The sequence below is a fragment of the Canis lupus genome, chromosome 24, assembly GCF_003254725.2.
Source record: "Canis lupus dingo isolate Sandy chromosome 24, ASM325472v2, whole genome shotgun sequence".
NCBI classification, from domain to species: Eukaryota; Metazoa; Chordata; class Mammalia; order Carnivora; family Canidae; genus Canis; species Canis lupus.
The window spans coordinates 22227135-22249542 of record NC_064266.1 but is presented as its reverse complement, the minus strand read 5'-3'; the positions used below and the strand labels follow the sequence as shown (position 1 = coordinate 22249542).

Genomic DNA, 22408 nt, shown 5'->3' with positions numbered 1-22408 from the left:
ACTTCGACATATGCCTACTGCACACGTCCCAACCGTACAATAGAGATGCTCTTCTTATACTCAGAGAGGAAACTGAGGCATCCCCTATTCAGAGCCTTCCCCCAGGGCCTCCTCCTGGAGCAGCTGCCTCTCGATGCCTGAGGACGAAGACCACGCAAGACAGCATGAGCCCCTGCAGACCCTCATAGGCTCCTCCTGCAGCCTACCTCAACTAAAGCTAGCCATAGCACACAGTGGCTACCAACAGAGTTGCAGCCTCCTTGAGTTCAGCCCAAGTTGAAGTCCCTCCAGGATGCTCATTGCTTGGAAACATCAGCAGTAAGCAGGGAACGGCCTGGACTGGAATCGACCAGACTCTGATCCATACCCTGCCTCTGCCTATCATTACTGTGAGGATTTGGGCCAGCCCATCCCGGTCCCCCACCCCTCCAGCCTCGGCTCCTGCAGCAAAGGCCATGACGCCCAATTCTTGGGGCTACCAGGAAAGTTCCAGATAATAGCAAGTGTGTGCTGTGTCAGGGAACATGGCAATCAGTGACCTAAGGGTCCTGACAACTTTCAACCTACTGAGTCCCAAAAGACACAAAAATGTGCCCTGAAGGAGCGAACCTTGAGCTGTTGGCCTGCATCACCACGTTGGCCAGAACACTCGAGCAGCCCAGCAGATGGGGTGGTACCCTGAACCAATCAATGCCTATGAGCAAAGTGACAGGCCCTGAACTTGGAAGCCCCAGGCACTGAGAGAAGGTCTAGTCAGGCCCTGAGAGCAAGGGCAGCCGGAGAAGGGTCACCAGGAAAGCTGAGGTGCGAGTTTGGGTCTGGGGGAAGGGGGAGGGCAGGGGAGTGCCTCACACGTATTGTATACCTCCTATGTGCCAGACGCGACACTGCTGCTTTACCGCCCAGTTCTCCTCTAAACCTCTCAACCCCCATCCTGTGGATGAAGGGACTGAGGCTCAGAAAAGGCCCACGGGGTAAGAAGCCAGTCTGGGTTCTATGGGAACCCAGCTCTGCTGGACCGCTCACAGTGGGGTGCAGGACTCCACCTGGGGAAGCTCCCTCTGTGCCTAGGCCAGGACCTCCTGGGGCCAGGAGGTCACACCACCCGCCTGGGCTACAGGCTGCTGCCAACACCAGCGTCTGGCTTGGCCGAACTGCATTATTACCCAGGGGCCAGCGCCTCTGCCGGGAACAGGAGCCAGTGGGAGTGGGAGAGCCCGGCTCCAGAGAGCAGCACCTTGTCCTTGGAGATGCTGAGGAGGATGCTGCTGTTCTTGCTGTTCACGAGGATGTGCGTCACGGAAGTCTGATGCCCCTTCATCATCCACACAGGCTTTTTTGAGAAGAAGGGGTTCCACAGGCGGATGAGGGGGTCATAGCCACCAGTCACTGAGGTCAAAACATGGGTGTCAACCACTAGGGGGTGGGTGCTGGGACCTTCTCCTAGGACCGGGCCTTGAGCCCCAAGCAAGTGTGGCAGGTGGGGAGTTAGGGTTCTAACCTGCCCCTTTGCTGCTCCTTCCCCCACAGCCTATACCATCATGCCAAGCAGAGCCCATGTCACCACACTGCCCCAGGCACCTACCTACGGGCAGGGACCAGAGTGGCAGGAGCGGAGCCCGGACAGAGGCTGGATACTGCAGGGCCCCCTCCTCAGCTCTATTCATCCCCATGACCCTGGCAGCCTTCACCTTCTGCAGCGGCTTCTGCAGAATATGAAGATCGCTTACCCACTAAGTTCTTGTCTGGGCAGTAATCGAAGCAAAGAATCCCTTTTCTTAAGTTCAGCACTGAAAACCTACAACAACAAAGGGGTCGGGCTGGAGGCTGGGATGGAGGGCCACAGGGAAGCCTGCGAGGCTGGAGTGAGAGGAGCTGGAGTCAGGGCCACAGGGAGGCCAGGGAGAAGCCATTACGTTTCCACTCAGGGAGAGAAGCATCACCCAAGCAGGGCAGCCGGAGAAGGGTCAGGGCTGAGCACCAGAGGCAGGGCGGCCGCCGTGGAGCTCAGCCCAAAACCAGAAGCCCATGGAGGAGATGCCCACCTCTCCCCTGTAGGTGAGAGCACCCCCAAAGCAGCAGCAACTCCTGACAACTATAATACATCTGCCTCATCCCAAGGGTGCTCTTAATCCTCACTTCAACCATACTGAGATATGCGTCCTCCTACCTATGATACGAACTTTTTAAAAAGAAGGGCCAGAGGAGGGGAAGTTCCCAGGTGCTGTGCCCCTGGCTGTTCTGTGCTGGTTTCTGTGCTGGGTGCTGTCTCGTGCATCACCTGGACTCCTCCCATAACCCTAGAGAGTGTCATCAGCCCTATGCCACAGTGAGAATACGGAAAGCAGAAAGGCATGGGGCATCTAGATTCAGACCCAGGGTGGGCATGGCAGGAAGAGGCAGGGGGCTCAGTCACCAGTGGTCCAGGAAAAGAATAGGTGCATCTTTCCATCTGGAAGGAATAGGTACATCCAAATGGGGCTCAGAAGGGCCAGGGTGACCCAGGCAGGGGTTTTAGGAAGGTCAGGCCTAAGAGTACTGGAAGCTCTGTGCCTTTGCACATGCTGTTCCCTCTTATCCATACATCCTGACCTGTCAGCTCCTTCTACTCAAATTTACCCTTCAAAACTCAATTCAGAGGCCCTCATTGTAGGGTTCCCCAGCCCTCTAATGCAGTATGCCCTCCACTGAATTGCCCCTGAACTGGCTCCTCTGCCACTCCCTGGGGGCCTAACCTGGTTGCCTGGGGTCATCCTGGAGGCTCCCTCGCCAGCATTCCCATTATCCAGCTAAGCCCAACCCTCATTGCCCTTGTCCCACCAGGGCCCTGGCCTTTGCTCAGGTCAGGCCCCCTTCATGTCTGCATCAGCCTCCCAGCAGGTCTCTCAACCTCCAGTCACGCTCCCACTGCAAATCTGCTCTCCCTTCCATAACAAGAAGGATTCCTCGAAAAACTGAAACTTCAAGAGGAACACATCAAACACATGTATTTCATTTATTGTCAAACTAGATACATCTCCTTCCATGCATCTATGCACAGAGAAATCTTCTGGAAGAATGGTCACCAAAATGTCACTAGGAATTACTTCAGGCTGATTCACTCACTCATGCAACAAAGATTTCCTGGCATCTACACCCTTCCAGATTACCAGGGGCATAAATGAGATGTCCCTGCCTTCATGGAGTTTTCCTTCCAGAGAGAAACAGCAGGAAAAGTAAATAAACAGAGAGAAAAGGAGACGGACATTTACAGATTGTGGCAGGTCCTGCAGGGAAATAAACAGGTTGCTTTGACAGGGTCGCTTTAGGGGACCAGTATGCAGATGGCTGCTGTGCAGAGAAGGGACCAGAAGGTCAGAGAGAAGAAGGCCATGGCAAGCAGTTCAGGTGGCTTTGACTTGGTGGTGGGGGCAGAAGTAAGAGAAGAGGGGGAAAGCAGGGGACATACTATAAGTCAGTCCACACACCCAGCACAGGTTTCCTACAACTCCACCCTGCTCCTCTGCTCAGATTCACTGCTGGCTGCAAGCGCCTGAAAATTTAGCTCGGGCTGGCTGCCAGGGAGCTAAGCTCTCAGGCCCACAGTGCCTTGGAGGCTGAGTCTGACTCTAGAGGCAGAGTTTGGGGTGACAATGCCAGACCCCACCCATGGAGGCTGCGCTGAGAGGTCCTGGCCTGGCACTAGAGGGCAGCAAGCAGTCAGTGGTGCCAGCTGGCAAGTGTACTGCGTGCAGACAACCCCAAGGGCATGCGTGCTTGCATGTGTATAAATACATTCTCCAACCTGTCCCCCAAATGCATCTCAAATCCCTCCATCTCCACCCCACTGGGTGATTCCAGGCCATCAGCATAGGTGGCCTGAATTGTTACAATGGCGTCATCACTGGGGTCCCCCGTCTCAGCACCTGACCACTCCACTTGCAGCCGAACAGCCAGAAGGATGCTCCTGCACATCAGACCATGCCATTCCTGTACTCCAAACCTAAAGACTTGTTTATATTTCTTACAACATAATTATAAAAAAATATGCTTGAGTCAACTGGGGGAAGATTAACTTGGACTCAGTACTAGTGACATTAAAGTATTATAGTATTTTCTCTACTTCTCTGTGTTTAAAATTTTAGTAATGAGAATGTTTAAAAAGTAAAAACAAATAAGAAACAAGGGCATACCAGGCAGGAAGGAACAATTCAAAGGCACTGTTGGCCCACAGGACAACTGAAGTTGAGCGTGCCCAAACCACAAGGTGGCTGACCAGTGTGGCTGGAGTAGGAAGGTAGAAGAGGTGAGATGAGGAGAGCAGCAGGGACAGATAATGGAGACCCTCATGGCCAGGAGGAGGTGATCCTGTGATAACCACCTGCCACTGAGACCCAATACATAAATAAAACAAGAAGCTCAATGAAACACATATCACAGACGTGAGGTATCAAAGTCAAAGACATGAGCCCTGCTGCAAATCAACTCCAAGTAAAATCGCAGCACACAGCCTCACCCAAGGCACAGAAGCCAAGGCTGAAGCTCCCTCACTACATCAGGCCTTCACTGGGGCCCCCTCCAACCAGCAACTGGTGCCAGGGCTTGGCAGGGGGATGTGTGCAGAGCACTCTGGGTAACCATGAGGCTCCCCGATTCAAACCTTTGCTCTAACACAGGCACTTCCTCCCCCCACCCCACCCCCGAGTCTCAAGTTTCCGATCTGTAAAACGAGGAGTTGGAATGAATTAGCCCTATCGTCCCAGGATTGAATTTCCCTCTGGAAAACAACCAGGGCAGGAAGGAACAGACAGAGACAGGGCCAAAATGGCCTCAGTCGTCCTGCTGTGTCTCATTCAGCTGCTCCCCCAACACAGGCATCCAATCTCCTGCTGCTCTCCAGAGAAGACGGGGTGCAGCTCACGGTTCAACCTGCCCAGGAACAAAATGTCACAGACCCAAAGGGCCCAGGGGGTAAAGACCTGCCTCAGGAGGAAAACAGGAAAACAGCAAAGGCAAGGGGGGGGGGGGCGGGAATCCCTCAGGAGAAAATATCTACTGTGAAATGCACAGTGAAAGATACACATAAGAGGCACCCGGGTGGCTCAGTCGTTAAGCATCAGACTCTTGATTTCAGCTCAGATCATGATCTTGGGGTCATGAGATTGAGCCTTGCATTGATGTGGAACCTGCTTAAGCTTCTCTCTCTCCCTTTCCCTCTGCCCTTGCCCATCCTCTCTCTCTAAAACAAATAAATAAATCAAAATAATTTTGTTTTCTTTAAAGATTTTATGACAGAGAGAGAGAGAGAAGGGGTGGGGGGAGGAGAGAGAGAGACAGAGAGCACACAAGAGACAGCAAGCACACCAGCAGGGTGAGCAACAGAGCAAGAGGGAGAAGCAGGCTCTCAGCTGAGCAGGGCTCCATCCCAAGACCCTGTGGATCATGATCCGAGCCAAAGGCAGATGTTTAACCGATGACAGAGCCACCCAGGTGCCCCAAAAAATTTAAAAATAACTTTTAAAAAGGTACACATGAAAATGATAGAAGTAAGACACTTGAGAACAGAGTGAGACAGTGGGGATTGGGCAAGAAGGCTTGAGCTTTATTTATGTTTTATTTTTTACAGAGTCAACCCATGTACATGGACTTACTAGTGTGACTAATCACTGACAAGTAAGGAAGGAGGGAGGGAGGGAAGACAGATGGAAGGAAGAAGGGAGGGAAGGAGGACAGATTGAAGGAAGGAAGGAGGAACAGAAGGAAGGGAGGGAGGCAAGGAAGGAAGGAGAGAGGGAAGGAGGGATGGAAGGAAAGGGAGGGAAGGGAGGGAAGCAAGGAGGAAAGATGGAAAAAAATCCATCTTGTGGTAGAGGAACTCGGAATAAAGGAAAGAGATTAGAACCATCTCCAAAGAGTAAATGCTGCCAATTATTGACCATATACCACAAACAGCAGTCACTCAAGTAAGCCCTGGGATAAGGGAAAGAAACACTGCTATCACCCCCTTCTACAGACGAGGACATTGAGGGGCACAGACATAAAGCAACTTACATTCATTCCTCCATCCAGAAAATACTTTTCTGACTGCCTGCTTTACACTATGTGCCAGCTTCTGTGCTGAGTTTTACTTACGTATGTATTGGTAGATAAAAGAGGCTTGTTATATTTTTGCTGCTGGTGGTGATGATTAAAACCAGACTCTGTAAAAGTTCTTGTCACAGGAAAAGAAAATGTAACTGTGTGCGGATGGTTGTTAACTATTATTGTGGTGATTATTTCCCAATATATACAAATACCAACCAAATCATTATATAGCACATCTGAAACTAATACAATGTTATATGTCAATTATATCTTAATTTAAAAAAAGAAAAAGACTGCAGAGCCCAGGTGTGAACCACCATACCACACTGTTGGCCCACAGGACAACTGCTGCTTCCTCGGACCCACCGAGATCCACAGGATGCTGCTGTCCTGGAGGTGGGCCCACTCTCAGCAGGGGTGGCCACATGTGGCTCAGGTGAAGCCAGAGCCTCCGTCACTGTACCATCACATCCCCCCTCTCCTAAATGCTCCCCCTCCCAACTCCAGCCCAGAGAGAGGTGCTCCTTACTTGGGGCTCTCTGGGGCTTTAGATGGCAATGCTATTAGCACCAGAGAGGACTTCTCAATGGCCGAACAGGAGGCCACTGTGTTCAGCTGAGGAATGAACTTGACCTGTTGGCACCAGTTGGGATGGAGAGCCTAGAAAGAGAGTGGCAGCGGTAGAGGCTGGCAAGGCCAGGAGGTCAGCATGTCTAATGCTCTCTAGTGATCACAGTTCTAACACAGCGACATGCCCCCCCACTCCCGGTCCCAGCCCAGTCCTGACCCATCACTTGTCAGTGAGATAGGTGAAAAGCGCCAAGTCTGCTAGCATGTGAACTCTTGTTTATAAGTTAGAGGACAGGCAAGGTCAGGCCCATGTGACATCACTGCCTGTCACCCCATCCCACACAGGAGAAAGGATGGATTGGAGTCAGTCAGGGCCACAGTCCCTCTTATCCACAGGGAGCCCCACCATGGGGGAGCAGGTGCTTCCCTGCCCACTGCTGCCCACTGTGCTTCAGGACCTGATGTGTGAATGTGTTCTGGTACAACTTGAGCAACAAAAGGCTGAGGCCCAGCAATAAAGGAGGTGGCCTGACTGCATAGGCTCTCAATTCTCTAGCTCCGGCTCTGCGGTTTAGCCCTGTGCTTGGCCTCCCAATCCAGGGAGTCTCCTTTTCAAGACAAGCGTGGAGGAGGTTGTTAGGCACTGAGCTAGATTTTGCATGCACTGCCTCACCGAGGGTCTATCACAGTGAAGACACCGAATCCAGGGCACCTAACAGAACATGGGACATGTACCTGGGGTGGAAAACCAAGCCCAAGATGAGATTCCTACAGAAGATGGAAAAGAAGGTACTCATACAATATGTGCCAGCTTCTATGCTTCTGTACCCGAGAGGGTCCCAGGGAGACCCTAAGTGCCCGTCCTTAGGAGCTGCCACTCCCATGAGGGTGACCGGACAAGGAAGCAATAGGTGGACGATACAAAGTTGGGAGGTTGGTAAGCTGTGATAGTGTGATTTACAGTAAGGAATATATATATATTTGGTCTTCATGCCCATTTCTGGCACAGAGCTCCTAAAACCCTTGAAATTTCCTAGTGATGAGACAAAGGTATCTTAATATTCATAACAAACTCTTTTGACCACACCTGAGTTGACATTAATGAGGTGACTTTTGGAAAGTCCCTGAGGATGAGGACTGGTTGCCAGGGGAACCGACCATGAGATTGGAGGGTTCGACCTTTCAGTCCCACCCTCCTGACCCGGGAGAGAAGAGGAGCTAGACATTGAATTGACTGCCAATGGACAATGATTTAATCAGCCGTTCCTATGTAATGCCACTCCTAAAAACCCAAAAGGACAGAGTGCAGAGAGCCTCAGGCTGGTGAACATGTGGAGGGGCGAGCCCTGTACCCAGAGAGGGCAGGGAAGCTCTGTCCCCCCTTCCCCATACCTTGCCCTACACATCTCTTCCATCTGGCTGTTCTGAGTTGTTTCCTTTTATAATAAACCAGCGATCTCGTGAGTAAAACATTTCCCTGAGTTCTGTGAGCCACTCTACCAAGTTAATCAAACCCAAAGAGAGGCTCATGCAAACCTCTGATCTATGACCAATGGGTCAGAAGCCCAGGTGACATCCTGAACGTGTGACTGGCCTGCGAGGCAGAAGGGCAGTCTTGTGGGACACCCCTCAACCTGTAGGCTCTGATGCTATCTCCAGGTAGACAGTGTCAGAACTGAGCTGAATTGGAGGTCACCCAGCTGAAGTCCAAGAACTGCATGGTGGTATGGGAAAAGCACTTGGGTATTGGTGTCAGAATCCTAGAAGCGCTGCTGCGTGGAGGGACACAGGCCTGGTCCAGGCTGGCTGCTGAGGGCCCCGGAGGAAGCAGAGAAAGGGGGGTGCAGGGACCCAGAGAAGAGCACAGCAGCTGAAGGATAGACTGTAACAAGGCCTTGAGGTGGGAAAGGCTTGGCGTGTTCAGAGAGACCAGCAAGGTCACTTGCATTCTGCGGTGGTGCAAATACGAAGAAGCAAAATGGGCAACAGGCCAGGGGTCGGATCACTTCACATCCTGATGGTCACAGTAAGCACTGGAGATCCTGTTTGAACACAATGAGAAGCTACTGGGGCGGCAGTGGTGAGGGGTGGAGGGTGCGGTTGAGCAAAGGAGTAACAAGGCTGGTTCTAGCTCATGATTCCTCTGGCTGCTGAATGGAGGGAGAGAAGCACTGCATGGAAAAGGGAAGTGCAGAACCAGCCACAAGGGACAACCCACTGCAGCTATCCAGGAAACAGAGAGGTGGAGTCTGCCAGGACCAGGCTGGAGCAACCGAGGTGGGGAGAGAGACAAGCCATGCCAAGGATATCTATGTTCTCTGCAGAGAGAGCCACAGGATCCAACAGCTGCCTCCCTCCCTCACAGTGACCAAGCCCCATGTCCTAAGACTGAACCCAGGGGGCAAATCCTTTTTCTGTATTGATTTTTGAAGGGTGTGTGTATGTCCACATAACTACCATGGTAAGGGGCCAAGCAAAGATACAACTTACCTTTAGCCAATAACTCCTGTACAAAGGAGACTTCTCATTTAGAAGCTTCCGTGTAGAAACTTTGGTCCAGTGATCTGATAGGAGAGAAGACCAAGGTCCACCCTGCCTTTGCCTGGCAGCAAAACCCCAGAGGACACCTTGAGTTGGTTTGCAGCTCCTGTATGTCTCAAAAGTCTTTTCCATTCAAATGCTCGTTCAAGCTTCACCGTGTTCTGGTGGGTTGAGTGGGGGGAACTTGACACCCAGAACACAGACCCAGGCAGATAAGCACTGCTGCCCAGAGCTCCTCTGCCAGTGTGCACAAAGCTGGTCCCATATCTCGGGCTCCTCACTCTCCCCTGTGTACTGTGATCTACACAAGTTGATTCTCATTTAAGGAGCTCCAACTCTACTAGAGTGGAGAACAAACTGAGACCCTAGGCTCTATTTGTTCTCAAAAGGATCATCTGGAAGTTTACTATCACACTTCAAAACATACGCCCCACCTTGTCCAGCAAAGACACGTTCCAAGAGAAGCATCCAGCAAGCATGCCTGGAACAACCGCCCTAAGCACCTAAGAAACCACTCATGGCCAACGGACAGGCCCAGGATCCTCCAAGGAAAGGCCCCCGGTGCAAGCGGGAAGGGTTGAAATGGACAGAGCCAGCAGTGACAGGGACAAGTATAGGTCAACCTGCAGAGCGGGCTTAAAGAGGTTGATCAGGACTGAGACAGTCTGGGCTCAAGTCTTAGAAACTCCCAGGTAAAATGGAATAAAGAAACAGGGGCCTGGGGGCTTGTGACAAGCATTTCACTGCTGCAAACTCACCAGCCCCACCTTGTAGGGGCAGGAAGAAGCTTGGAAAGGAAGCCCCAAGGGGTGGAATGTTGCTGAAGTGGGGCAGGCTCTGTGGGTGCAGGAGGGAGGAAGCTTAGCCGGGCTGCCTGCAGGCAGGTTTGCCTGTCTGCTTCTCCCATGAGGCTGGTTGAGCCCCGGGAGGTCAGAGGAGGTAGTCACTGTGTCCTTACTGCATGCCTTACCCTGCAGGCTCTCCTTCCACCTTATAGAAAAGCCATGAATTGAGGATGCTCATCCTTGTTTAATAAGGGAACTGAGGTACAGAGAGGTTAAGCAACTGGCTTCAGGTCACACAGAGCTGGTCTGTCCAGCTCCTCCTAAGTCAGCACACTGATGGCCCCCTTGGTGTGTATAGCAGCCTTCAGGCAGCATGTGGCATGGAAGGACTCCCATCCTACACTCCAGCTTCCTTTGTACCTGCTCCAATCTCCTGTCTAACACTCAGCTCCAAGACCACCACCACCTCCCATGCCAATTCCCAGGGCGGTGCAGCATGACCACAGCCAGGCAGCCAACCTGGTTGGGTCAGGGCAAGCACCAGGGGCAGAGGCTGATGAGGCAGGAATGTACCGGGTGCCAGCCCACTGCTGTGTCCGGGGCTGGATCCATATTCCATCCAGCCAGTCGGGGGGAATGTTGCCCTGTCAAGCTTGGCAGGAGGTATCACCAAGGCCTGGGAACCCCTGGAGAGTGTCCTGCTCAGAAACTCTGACTGGAAGTCAAAGGGGCTGCTCTGGCGTCCTGGATAGAAGGGGAGTCAGTGTCCCCATGGGCTGGGTCCCCTGGTAGCCCAGGGCCTCCTCGAGATGGATGTGATGCAACCTAGAGACCTGACAGTATACACCAAAGTCTCGGTTCTAGATGCGGTCCAGCTCAGCCAAGGCCCCGAGAGCCCCAGGCCCCAGAGCTGGGATCTAGTGCCCTTGGCAGAGCAGCCCCGAACAGTACCCTGGGGTACAGCCCAGCGAGGAGCTAAGGTTCAGACTCTGGGGCAGACTGCCTGCTTCATCAGGCGGCTTACCCTGTGGGGCCTATGCAAGTGCTTCACCTCCTAAAGTACCCTTCCTCTCCTCTTAATGGGCTGTAACAGCAGCAGCTCCCTCCTGGCCATGGGTGGGGGTGATGTGCCCAAAGCACTCAGCACACAAGTGTTCCAGAAATGTCACTGTGCTTATGCATGTTTATATCCACGTTGAACCAGCCTCTCCCTTGGGCCTCACGGAGCACTCCCACCCACGCGCACAAAGGCAGTGCCCCCTCCCCACAAGGAGAGCAGAACCCTCCTCACCACCATGGAGATAGATAGTGCTGTCATCCCAAGACCCAGAGTGGGTGAGCGACTTCCCCAGGATCACACAGCTGGCACAAATTCTTTCTTGCTGGAATGGAGTGGGCCCTGAAGCTTCTCCCCTCCTCACCCTCACCCTCAACCATGTCACCTCTCACCTTCAGAGAGCTTGCCTTTTTCCTGAGCCCCCTCTGGCTCCTCTGTAACCTTACCACCCCCTGTCCCCCAGGCCACTCTAAGCTGAGCATATGGGTAAACTGCTGCCTGGGCTTCTGAAGAGGCCAGGGGCTCCTGCACTGAGAGACAGGAGAAAGAAGTGCTCCTGGGCCCAGAGCCATCTCCTCCCCCTCCCCCAGTTCCCCAGCATCTTAGCTACCCCATTTGGAGGTCCTGGGAAGGATTCGAGGGTTGAACAGCCCGTGGGTCACATTGTCAGAGGTGAAGACAATGACATTGCCTTTGGTGTCCCCGTAGCAGAATACACCTCTGTGATAGTCGGACCTGAGGGAAGGGGAGACAGAGGCCAGCTTGGGTGCACCAGCTACAACCCTCCACGCTCCCAGTCTCCAACAACCTTCCTCCACCCGGGAGCCAGAGCAGTTCCCGCACAACTTTCCAGCCTTGCCCTCACCAGCTGACAAACATAGGCCTAAACACCCTGATCCAGATCATCGGGGAACCAGGTCCAAAAGCAATCATGAATTTTTTTTAAACCAAAACATGGGCAGCCCCGGTGGCACAGCGGTTTAGCGCCGCCTGCAGCCCAGGGTGTGATCCTGGAGACCCTGGATAGAGTCCCACGTCAGGCTCCCTGCATGGAGCCTGCTTCTCCCTCTGCCTGTGTCTCTGTCTCTCTCTCTCTGTGTCTATGAATAAATAAAATCTTTTAAAAAATTAAAAAATAAATAAGCCAAAACAAATGGGAGCAGCTGGTGGCTCAGTGGTTGAGCTCTGCCTTCGGCTCAGGTCATGACCTGGGGATCCTAGGATTGAGTCCTGCATAGGGCTCCCCATGGGGAGCCTGCTTCTCCCTTTGCCTATGTCTCTGCCTCTCTCTCTGCCTCTCATGAATAAATAAATAAAATATTTTTAAAAATAAATAAGTAAATAAAACCAAAACAAATGAAACCCTGGTCTTCCAGATGCTCATTATCAACTCACCCTTACCGATGGATGTGCTATTCCCAGAGTCCTTGGCCCTAGAGGGACAAGTTTCTGCCAGGATTTGATGGCTGACTTGGTCAGGTCATGGGAGAGAGAGGGACCAATGACCAAGTGACCTCCTAGGAGAGTCAGTTTGGTAAAGAGGACATAGGCACACTGGGTGGGAACCCTTCCTGGGCTGTTTCCAAAGAGTCTTTCTGGGAGTCCCAACGCTGCTGGGTGATGTGGCTGCCAAGACTGTACCAATCTCCCCTGAGACTCACCAATAGTCCATGGTCAGGACACAGCTGTCCAGATCAATGAAGGTGAAGGCCCGGGCACAATTATGGTTGGTAATATCAAAGAACTCTGGGGAAGAGACAGAAAGGGAGGCATGCATGGAACCCAAGCCCATGTCCCAAGTCTTGGGGGTCTCTGGTGACAACATGCATCATCTGCTTCCCAGCTGCAGTACCCCCAGAGGACTCTAACCCATGCCCGTAGTTGGCTTGGTGACAGGTCTCTCTCCAAGTGCAAGTACGTGCCCTCCAATGGCCAAGAGCAGGCCTAGGGAGCTGTCAAGGACTCACCTATTTTCTGGTCAGTTGATGCAATCGCAATCAGGTTCATGTTATGGAGACACACCATATCAGTGACCCACATCTGCTGGTTATAGGGCTGATGGATCTGGTTAAGCTGGCCAGAGGAAAGGCAGAGGAGATCTGGGCCAGAGAGGCTTGGCTAGCAGAACACACCAGGATCCCATGAACCCTCTCCTGCCACCCAAGGGCCTGGAGCCAGCCATAAACCTGGTATGGAGCCCAGCGCCCCTTCCAACTACCAATGGGGCCTTGGGTAAGTTCCCTAACCTGAGTCTCAGTTTCCACATCTGTAAAATGGGCTTAAACAACACTCATCCTTACAAACCCTTTTTAGAGCCATATGACAAAGTTTTAAGTATTTTTTAACATTTATTTTTATTTTTTTAAGATTTTATTTATTTATTCATAGACAGAGAGAGAGAGAGAGAGGCAGAGGGAGAAGCAGGTTCCACGCAGGGAGCCCGACGTGGGACTCGATTCTGGGTCTCCAGGATCACACCCCAGGCTGCAGGCAGCGCCAAACCACTGCGCCACCAGGGCTGCAGTATTTAAATTTTTAAATACTTAAAAATTTTAAGTATTTTTTAAAAGATTTTAGTTACTTATTTGAGAGAGAGAAGACAAGTGGGGGAGGGGGTTGCAGAGGGAGAAGCAGGCTCCCCTCTGGGCATGGAGCCAACCCCAACATAGGGTTCAGTTCCAGGACCCTCAGATCATGACCTGAGCTGAAGTGAGGGGCTTAACCAACTAAGCCACCTAGGTGCCCCACTCATCAAAGATTTAAATGTGCATGGCTTATGATCCCAGGATCTATTTCCAAGCCATATCTATGGATGTGTTCACACATACTCACAAAGAAGTGTGTGTGAGGACGGGGCCTGCCACACTGCTAGGATAGCAACAGGCCATGGACTGACTGCAAAGGAGAGCTGATATAAATCCACACCACAGATCTCCACCCAGACATTACATATGAGGGAGGTGTGCACCTGCCATAGAGAATAGTCACCAGGATCTATCATTAAATAAAAAAACGCAGCACTATCATGTGTATATTTTAAAAGAGGGGGTGGGAGATGTACATACAGGCTAACCATGGGAAAGCACCCCAAAACTGGTCATAGCAGTTGTCTCTCAGGATAGAATTAGGGTCTGGGCAATGGACTTTCCATTGTCCCTCTGTGGGTCTGAATCTTTCCCCCACCCTAGTTTTATTGAGATACAAGGGACATATAACATTGTATTTGTTTTTGTTTTGTCTGAATCTTGTCTACCATCTGCAGGTGTCGCCTGGTTCAAGTGGCTTGAACAAGAAATCGTCCCGCCAGGTTGTGAGGTGCCTTTCCGTGCTCACATAACAGCCATGCAGACAGAATTGGAGCAGCACTCCAGGTAGGGGAGGCCACACAGAGACGCCTGTCAGCAGTAGCGGGCTTGGGGGAAAGAGGAAGCCAAGGAAACAGGAGGCCAGCCCAACAGGCTCAGGGTCAGAGAGGACGAGAGCTGAGGTAGGGTTGGCCAGCTAAGGAACTTGTAGTTTACTCCCCAAATTAGGCCACGGACTCCGAACTGAAGAAAGCAGAGAAGAGTACAGTGTGACACAGAAAGGAAGGGGACCTTTAGGGCAGCTCCTCCAGATGGGTGTGCAGAGGCAGGAGCAGGAAGTGGACCTTTCCATCACAACTCAGAGACACCAAGAACATAGAGGCCTGTGCTGGTGGCTGTGCAGTGAAGACAATGGGCCTCTAACCCACACACAAGAGAGGGGGTGGTAAGGCCACTGCCTCCATGTTCCTCTGAGAAGCCCAGAGCCCCAAGGAGTTCTAGTGATTTGTCCAAGGTCGCACAGCTGGGAAACGAAGCCCAGCCCCTCTTCCCCCAGATTCCAGGGTTTTCCATCTGCATGCAGTGGGTGCTCACGGAAGGTGCTTGCTAGATCGCTCCTGCCAACAACCACTTGCCCAAGGAGCCCCTCAAGGAGGAATGCTGGGCCGTCCAGGAAGCCTCCCTCTGTCCTCAACTCTCTCAGACTTGGCCTCTGAGGGGCACCAACGTGACCGAGTAGCAGCCACAACCAGGAGTTCAGGCTATAATGTGCCCCCTCAATACCAAAAGAAATGCACAGAGAAAAAGAGGGTGGAGGATGCCAGAAACCCTAGCCTCGGGACCTCAGGTGTGAGTCTGCCTTGGTCCTGGCTACCAAGTCCACCCATGAGAGTCACTGGGCCTCCACGGACCTGAGTTGTCTCCCTAGGCAACTGAAAAGGGACCAACCAGAGCCGTCTGGCCCCCTGGGATACAGATCCCGCCCCACCCCCCCACCCCCCCCTCCAATGCATCTACAAAACACTGCTGTTTCACAGGCTTATGAAAGCCTTCCTCCTGCTGGCAGCCTTCTCAGTAAGCCTTCCTTCTCGGGGGAGCTGTGCCTTCATTTTTTGGACAATTCTGGACTAGCCTGGCAACACTAAGTACACAGCCAGCTTTCCTGAACATTTTCTCACTTACTGCTTTTGGTCAGGAAGTGACCGCACAAAGACAATGATGATGTCAGCTTGAATTTGTCTGGTACTTGCTGTGAGCCTTACCCTACTCTGACTGCCATATGGGCATTGTTATGTCATTAAATCCTCCCAACAGCCTGAGGGGGTTACATGACCCCATTTGATAGATGAGGAAACTGAGGCATGGAGGGCTATATACTAACTATCCAAGGTCACAGAGCTGGAAGGTGGCACAGTCAGGTTCTAAGATGGGCTCCAGAGCCCACACTCACAACTGCTGTGATTTCCTGCCCGGTACCAGGGAAGGATTCAAATCAGTGGTGCTTGGTGATGGAGCCGTTGTGGCAGGGAAAGGTCAGGGAACTGATCTCTAACCCAGAAACCTTGGTGGGTGATGACCTGGGGCCCAGGAGAGGGAAGCCTGGCGGCCAGGGAGGGCTCCAGTGACATTCTATTTGGACAAAATGGGTATAAGGTGTCTCTGTTAGACATCGAAGTAGAATGCAACTTTGAGATGTCATCCTGCTTACAGAAGAGAACTGTAAGGGTCTCCGTCCCACAGTGAAGCCAGAATCCTGGCCTCAGAAGCAGTGACTGCACATGCGGGGTGCTTAGACCAGGAACCCCAAGAATAAGCACACTTTGGATCCGGGTCACCTTCACTATTTGGGTACAAAGGCAAAGGTGCTCCGACCACCCCATATGTGCTCCACAGGTGGGCCCCCCTCACCCTAAAGGAGTTAAGCAGCGAGAAGGATTCAGACCAGATCTGCAAGATCCCGTCCTTGGTGACAGTCAGAAGGTGCCCCATCTTCTTGAACCGCTGAGTTAAGGACTGCACCTTCACAATCTCGCATCCATGGTTCCTGAGGAAGGGGACAGGAGAGAGAAGGATTCAAACGAATCCGGAATGAGGAGCACAGAGGAGGAAAGACAAAGCAAGCAAGGGGGGCTCCACTAGCAAGCACACGATGCATGACTCTGCCAAGCAGTTTTCTACCATTAGCAGCTGTGGCCGAAAGAAAGCTCCCCCAGTAGGCCGCTGGTATGAGATAGGGTTCCACAGCCATGGGCTTCTCCCATCACACAGCCAGTACACTTCCTCGTGATGGGATGGGGTCAGAGGAGGCAGGGAATGGAGGTCTTTTGCAAACCTTCTTTTAAGTTCTTCTTACAGAAGGTGGTGACTGGAGGGGTGGCTTGCAACTGAAAACTTCATGATAACAGTTTCTGGCAACTCGGAGAAGGGAGTATAATGCAAGCATGAGATAAAAGTGGACAAGGGGCAATGTATCCAACAGAGAGCCCCGTGTACCTGCCTCCTCATCAACAAGGCCATGCCCTGAGCATAGGAAACGGCTCCTGTGGCCTTCCCAGCAAGCTACAGTGATGCATTCCAGTGGTTTCTTTCCTGCTCCAAGTTGGCTAAGCTGGCTGGCAGCACCATTTTGATTTCTGGACACAGCATGGCACATGCTCCCCCACCTGATGTTCCCACACCTTCAGGCCCCACCAGGGCCAGTAGTGTTACCTCACTTCACAGGGACCCAGGGAGAAGCATTTGCCTGGAGTTCTGTCCATAAACTAGAACGTAGGCACTTCGATCCCTACTCCAGCCAGAACCTTTTCCAAATGTCACTGTGGACACTGTGTGACCTGTGGCTGAAGGCTAACCCACATCACTGTGAAATTCTACCTCGAAACAGTCTCAGCAGAAGAGAGGGTGACAGTATGTCTGAACATGGCTCCTCTCTCTACCCTCCCTCCCCTCTCCCACTGCCACCTCTCAAGTCAGGGCCACAGGTCTGAGGGGTGAAAGGTAAAAGCCATGAAAAGTGAGAGGAGCCCTCGGGAGGTGTTATCCCAGAAGGCCAGCGCCTCCACCTGCTGGACTGCAGCAGATCCCAGAGAGGGTCGTTCAATGATCTTGGCCCAGGATCAGGAAAGAGCAGCCAACTTTTAAGATGACCCTTTCATGAAGGTAATTGAGTATTATTTGGCTATTTTCTCTGCCAAGCTGGAAATGCTCTCCGGGTTTGAAGGTTGAACAAATAAAAAGGACAAGAAAGGAACAGGCTTCTTGACATTTTTGGTTCTGGCTCTTTAAGCACCCTTGGAAATCTAAATGTTCCAAGGAAATAATAGAAAGACCTGTGAGGGCTCAGCTATGTCAAGCGAAGTTTTTAGGTCAAAATGTATGGTTATAAAATCCTTCATCTTTCATATATATTGGCCTCAATTAAATATTGACCAAAATTGTTTTAGTTGCCCTTTCCTGGTTTTCATTATATCATCTCTCTGAATCTCCAGGTGCTCCAGGGCAGACTGCTTCAGGTTTACAGTCTTCCCCACAGCCTGCTCTGGGGCTGGTCCCAAGGACAGACCCAGCCACAGCCCCTCCTAACCAGGCCACAATTGCAGGCCACCAAGCATTGGATCACAGGACCTGGCTCCCTGGCCTCAGCTGCCTGCACCTGGCAGGAGGTGTGCAAACCCCCAGTGATCTCTGGGAAAGGAACTCCGGGAACAGGCCTGGGCCACTGGCCAGAATCCACTGGAGGGCTGCTTTTTCTTAGGAAGTTCAGAGGGGTGGGGGTAGACAGAACCATGCACAGAAAGGAGACTACATGAAGGTCCAGAGGGCACAGTGGAGAAGAGCCATGAGGAGGAGCAAGCAGGCAGGGAGAGGAGGAAATCAAGGCAAAGGCAGAGCCACATGCTCCAGGAGGGACCTATGGCCCACTGCAGCCTCCAGGAGCAATTTCCTGTGATGGCTTTTACTCCTTGCCATGTGAGCCATCTGCACTCTGGATGAAACCCCCAGACCCACTTAGCACCAGCAATGGGAGGAAGCAAGCAGGGGGAGCAGAATATGCTGCAGGGACAGGGAGAGTCAAACAGGGCAACCCCACCACTTTCATTTTGACCTCTCCAAACCTGTTTCCTTGTCTGTAAAGTGGGGACACGGTTACCTTAATGCTCAGGCTTGCCTACAGGGTTGAGTGGCTGAAGTGAGTGCCAGACCCCTGGTGGCCCCACAAGGAGTGACTCAGGGATTTAGGGAGGGGCACTCACTACAGAGCCTGTCCCTACCTTGTTCTTGTTTGTACACACCCCTTCAGTCCAGGGAAACACTCCTTACAGGGGAATGATCCTCATGGGAAGGTGGAAGTGCAGGCGGTACTGGCTTGTTCTCATCCTCTCCCTTCTCTGTAACTCCCGCATCACGTAATCCACGTACTCCTGCTGCCTCGGGAAGTAACACAAGACAGGAAAGTGTTGGCTGAGCCATCAGAGCACTGGGCTTTGGGAACCCATGCCTGGCTTCCAGTTCTTCCCTCATCTTTCCTAGCCTCTTCTAAGGGGCTCTCTGGTTGCTGCTTCCTGGGGCTGGCCAAAGAGAGTAGCCAAGCAACTGAGCTGTTCTGGGATCTGGGACGTGTGAAGGGCCTAGCAACAAGTACATAGCAGCACCGCCCTCCTTAACGCGTTTCTGTAATGCTAAATACGTGTCTGCATCATCTCCACATCCAGCATCTTGTTTGAATCTCTTTTTTCACCCACATTTTATGGATAATAGGACTGAGCCCATAAAAATAGAGATGAGTTGTCCCAGCTCATATAACAAGTTAACAGCAGGGAAAGACCAGAAGCCAGGCAACTACGGCAACTCTAGAATCTACTGATGCCTCATGAAGGCCAAAACAGACCACCACGTGAACCTATAAAGAAAGAGGGAGTTATTAAGATCATTGTGTAGATAGCAAAGAATTCTGGAAACAGGTTTATTAAGAATAAAAAGAGTATTAAGAGAAATGAAAGAAAAAAACAAAACAGCATGTTTGCCTGAGCCGGGGGGAGGAATGACAGAGTAGTTAACACACAGGCTTCCTGAAGCAAACTCCTCAGGTCTGAAGACTAGCTCAGCTGCTAACTAGCTCTGTAACTCTGGGCAAGTTTCTTAACGTCTTCATGCCTCAGTTTCACAATCTGTCAAATTAAGGCAAATACCAACACCCACCCTGTACAATTCCTGCAAAGTTTAAGTAAAATAATACATAAAGTGCTTAGCACAGTGCTTGGCATCAAGGCTAGTTATCATTGTCAGCATTGCTATGTCAATACGTCAGACTAATTTTTTGCACTTTGCTGTATCCTTCTGTATTTCATATTTTTAAATGGTATATCTACTCATCATAGAACATATAGAATCGAGGGGGGTAATGCTCTAGAACCCTGACATTTTGGGATTGAACAGCCACAGGTCTGTCTGTTGGCTGAGTGATCAGAAACCGTCTATTATGGTGGTTGTGGCATCTTCCAGAACTGAATGGGGGCTGGTGTGCAGGAGAGCCACCTGGCAGGTGGGTGGTACCCTTGCTGCTTCCCTGTGTGCTGGGAGGCCTCAGGCAAAAGTTACTAACATTTGTCATACACCCTCCCATTCCCTAGGAGAAGAATGAGCTGCAAGTAGCCCCACTTACAGAAGTCTTAGAAAGGTTCCCTCTACCCAGCAAGCACCCCAGAATCCACAGGAGGCTTTCTGATGGCTTGACCACCTCCCCATCTTCAACCCTCCACATGTTCTACAGGTCAGCCACACCTGGATCCCTCAGGCTCCCTCCAGCTACCTGAGGCAGCAGAGGCACCCTCCTCACCCAGGTAATGGAGCCATTACAGTCTGTGTCCACCTTCAAAAACAGCGCCTCTAGCATCTCATCTGACGCATTGCTCAGAATCTTCTTTATGGCCTTAATGAAAGTCTTCATGTCCAGGGCTTCAAAAGAGAAGAAAAAACATCATCCACTCCATGGCAAATCACTGGGCCTGTCAGCAGCCACGGTGCCCTTGGATGTCTGGGTGCTGAGGGAGGACACAGAGAATGTTTGCTGTCCCTTGAATCTCCTCTATCTGTTCAGCAATCAGCCCACCTGATTCAGTGCACACCTTTCACGCCAGAGGACTGTGTGGGCCCCACAGCACTGCTGGGTGAGGGGATACTAAAAAAAGATCAGATCCCATTTCTAAGACAGGCCAGGCACTGAGACAAAGAAAATTGATGAGGGATGCCTGAATGGCTCAGTGGTTGAGCATCTGCCTTCAGATAATCCTGGGGTCCTAGGATTGAGTCCTGTATCAGGCTCCCCATGGGGAGCCTTCTTCTCCCTCTGCCTATGTCTCTACCTCTCTCTCTCTCTCTCTGTGTCTCTCATGAATAAATAAAATCTTAAAAAAAAAAACTGGTGAAAATTCAAAAAAGAAAGAAAAAAGAAAAAGAAAGAAAGAGAAAACTAATGATGGCAAAAAAAGAGACACAAATTAATTCAAATATACAAATAAAGAGGTGAAGTGCGTCTCTTAAAGGCAATTAAAATGCCAACTTTGGCTAGAGGCAAAGCTGGAGAGGAGAGGAACAGAGGGTAGGGATAAAATACTCTCTCCACACTGGGTTTTGTGACTATAAGGGAATCTGTCTGCCAATGTGCCAATATCCCGTAGATTTTTTTTTTAATAATCATAGTCTATAAAAAGTGCTTCTAGAGTTCCCTCCAAATATCTGGAACCCTCACCACAATCTGAAGGCAGTGCATTTTCTGGCTCCGCTCAGACCTCACCTCCCACTACCATCCCCTACATTCCTGGCTCCAGCCATAATGTCCCCACGCTGTTTCTCACACCACCAAGCATACTCCCACCTCAAGGCCTTTGCACCATCTGGGCCCCTTCACGAGGAAGCCTTCCTGAGAACTATCTAGGGAGGCCCTCTACTCCCAGCACCCAGCTCCACTGCCCCCCTCCTCAACTTTCCTCATCACTGCTCTAGCCCATGAGTTCCACGAGTACAGGATGAGCCTGTGCCCTCTGTGACTGGTTTCTTGGCACACTACACACACTTGTTCCCGAGTTTTGCTGTTGGCACTAGGATGTGGCCATGACGATATTGGGTGCTTCTCTGTGTTTATTCACACTGACCATTTAATGAGAGAGACTCATGAGAAAACTGTGGGACGCAGAGGTGAGGTCATGTGTCCAGGGTCACGGGGTGGTGCCTGAGGCTGACCCTCACAATCTGATCCTTCCATGTATGAGTTGGGTGTCAGTCAGATGGCCATCATGACACAGAGTCTTCCCTTGGGAGGGAGCCAGGAGCCAAAGAGCCTTTGTGTAGCGATGAATGAACAAATCCCTCTTGAGAGCACTACAGGGATCAACCAGCTCCTTTCTCACCCAAGAAAGGAGCTGGCTGTCTAAGAAGTCATATAGATTATTTGTCACCATGTTATTTTAATACATTTTTTATTAAGTTTACCAAACACTTTTTTGAAAATTGCAAGAGAATAGACACAAAGGTATTTTGGAAAGGAAACATACACTGTGGGGTCCAGGCAGGGCCCCTTTCCCCTCTAAAAAACAACTCTCACCCACCTCTAGCCAGATGGTTAATTAACCACTCAAAGTGATATATCACTTCCTTGAGGGGGGAGGGGGGATCACAAGCAGGATCAGGCAGGAGGACACTTTCTTGGGGGGGCAGGAAATGTTTTATAACTTGATCTGGTAGTTACATGAATGTATGCATGTGATTCCTTGAGCTGGGCCCCAATACCCATGCATTTTATGGGAGGTAAATTATGCCTCACTGTAAAAGTGCCTATTTTACTTCTAAATTACACTCCAAGTGAACTTTCTAACCGCTTTTTCCTGCGCCTCTGAGCTTAGCCAGCTCTCTCACCTTTTTTTTTTTTTTTTTTTTTTTTTTTAAGAGAGAGAGAACACAGGTCAGCAGGAGAGGGGAGTGTACAGAGGGAGAGGGAGAGATTCTTAGGCAGGCTCCACACCTAGTGTGGATCTTGATGTGGGACTCAATCTCATAACGCTTGATTGCCAGCCCTTCCAGCTCAGATGGTA

The 22408-nt window shown here is 51.2% G+C and overlaps 1 protein-coding gene across 13 annotated transcripts in view; it reads right to left on the bottom strand.

Annotated features, from left to right (window-relative positions):
- EFCAB8 (EF-hand calcium binding domain 8) overlaps window positions 1-22408 on the bottom strand; it is a 69149-nt gene that overhangs the window by 33100 nt on the left and 13641 nt on the right. For 11 of the 13 annotated variants that reach the window (XM_049100507.1, XM_025469715.3, XM_025469724.3 and 8 more), the window contains 10 exons: window positions 20158-20276; window positions 18642-18745; window positions 16230-16365; window positions 12984-13089; window positions 12678-12762; window positions 11627-11751; window positions 9124-9197; window positions 6593-6723; window positions 1731-1798; window positions 1238-1389 (listed from right to left, as the gene is read on the bottom strand). In XM_049100507.1, coding sequence (XP_048956464.1) covers window positions 1238-1389; window positions 1731-1798; window positions 6593-6723; window positions 9124-9197; window positions 11627-11751; window positions 12678-12762; window positions 12984-13089; window positions 16230-16365; window positions 18642-18745; window positions 20158-20276 — 1100 coding nt within the window. Of the gene's footprint in view, window positions 1-1237; window positions 1390-1730; window positions 1799-6592; window positions 6724-9123; window positions 9198-11626; window positions 11752-12677; window positions 12763-12983; window positions 13090-16229; window positions 16366-18592; window positions 18746-20157; window positions 20277-22408 lie in introns of those variants that run through there. The other 2 variants (XM_025469727.3, XM_025469726.3) reach the window with 2 other exon arrangements.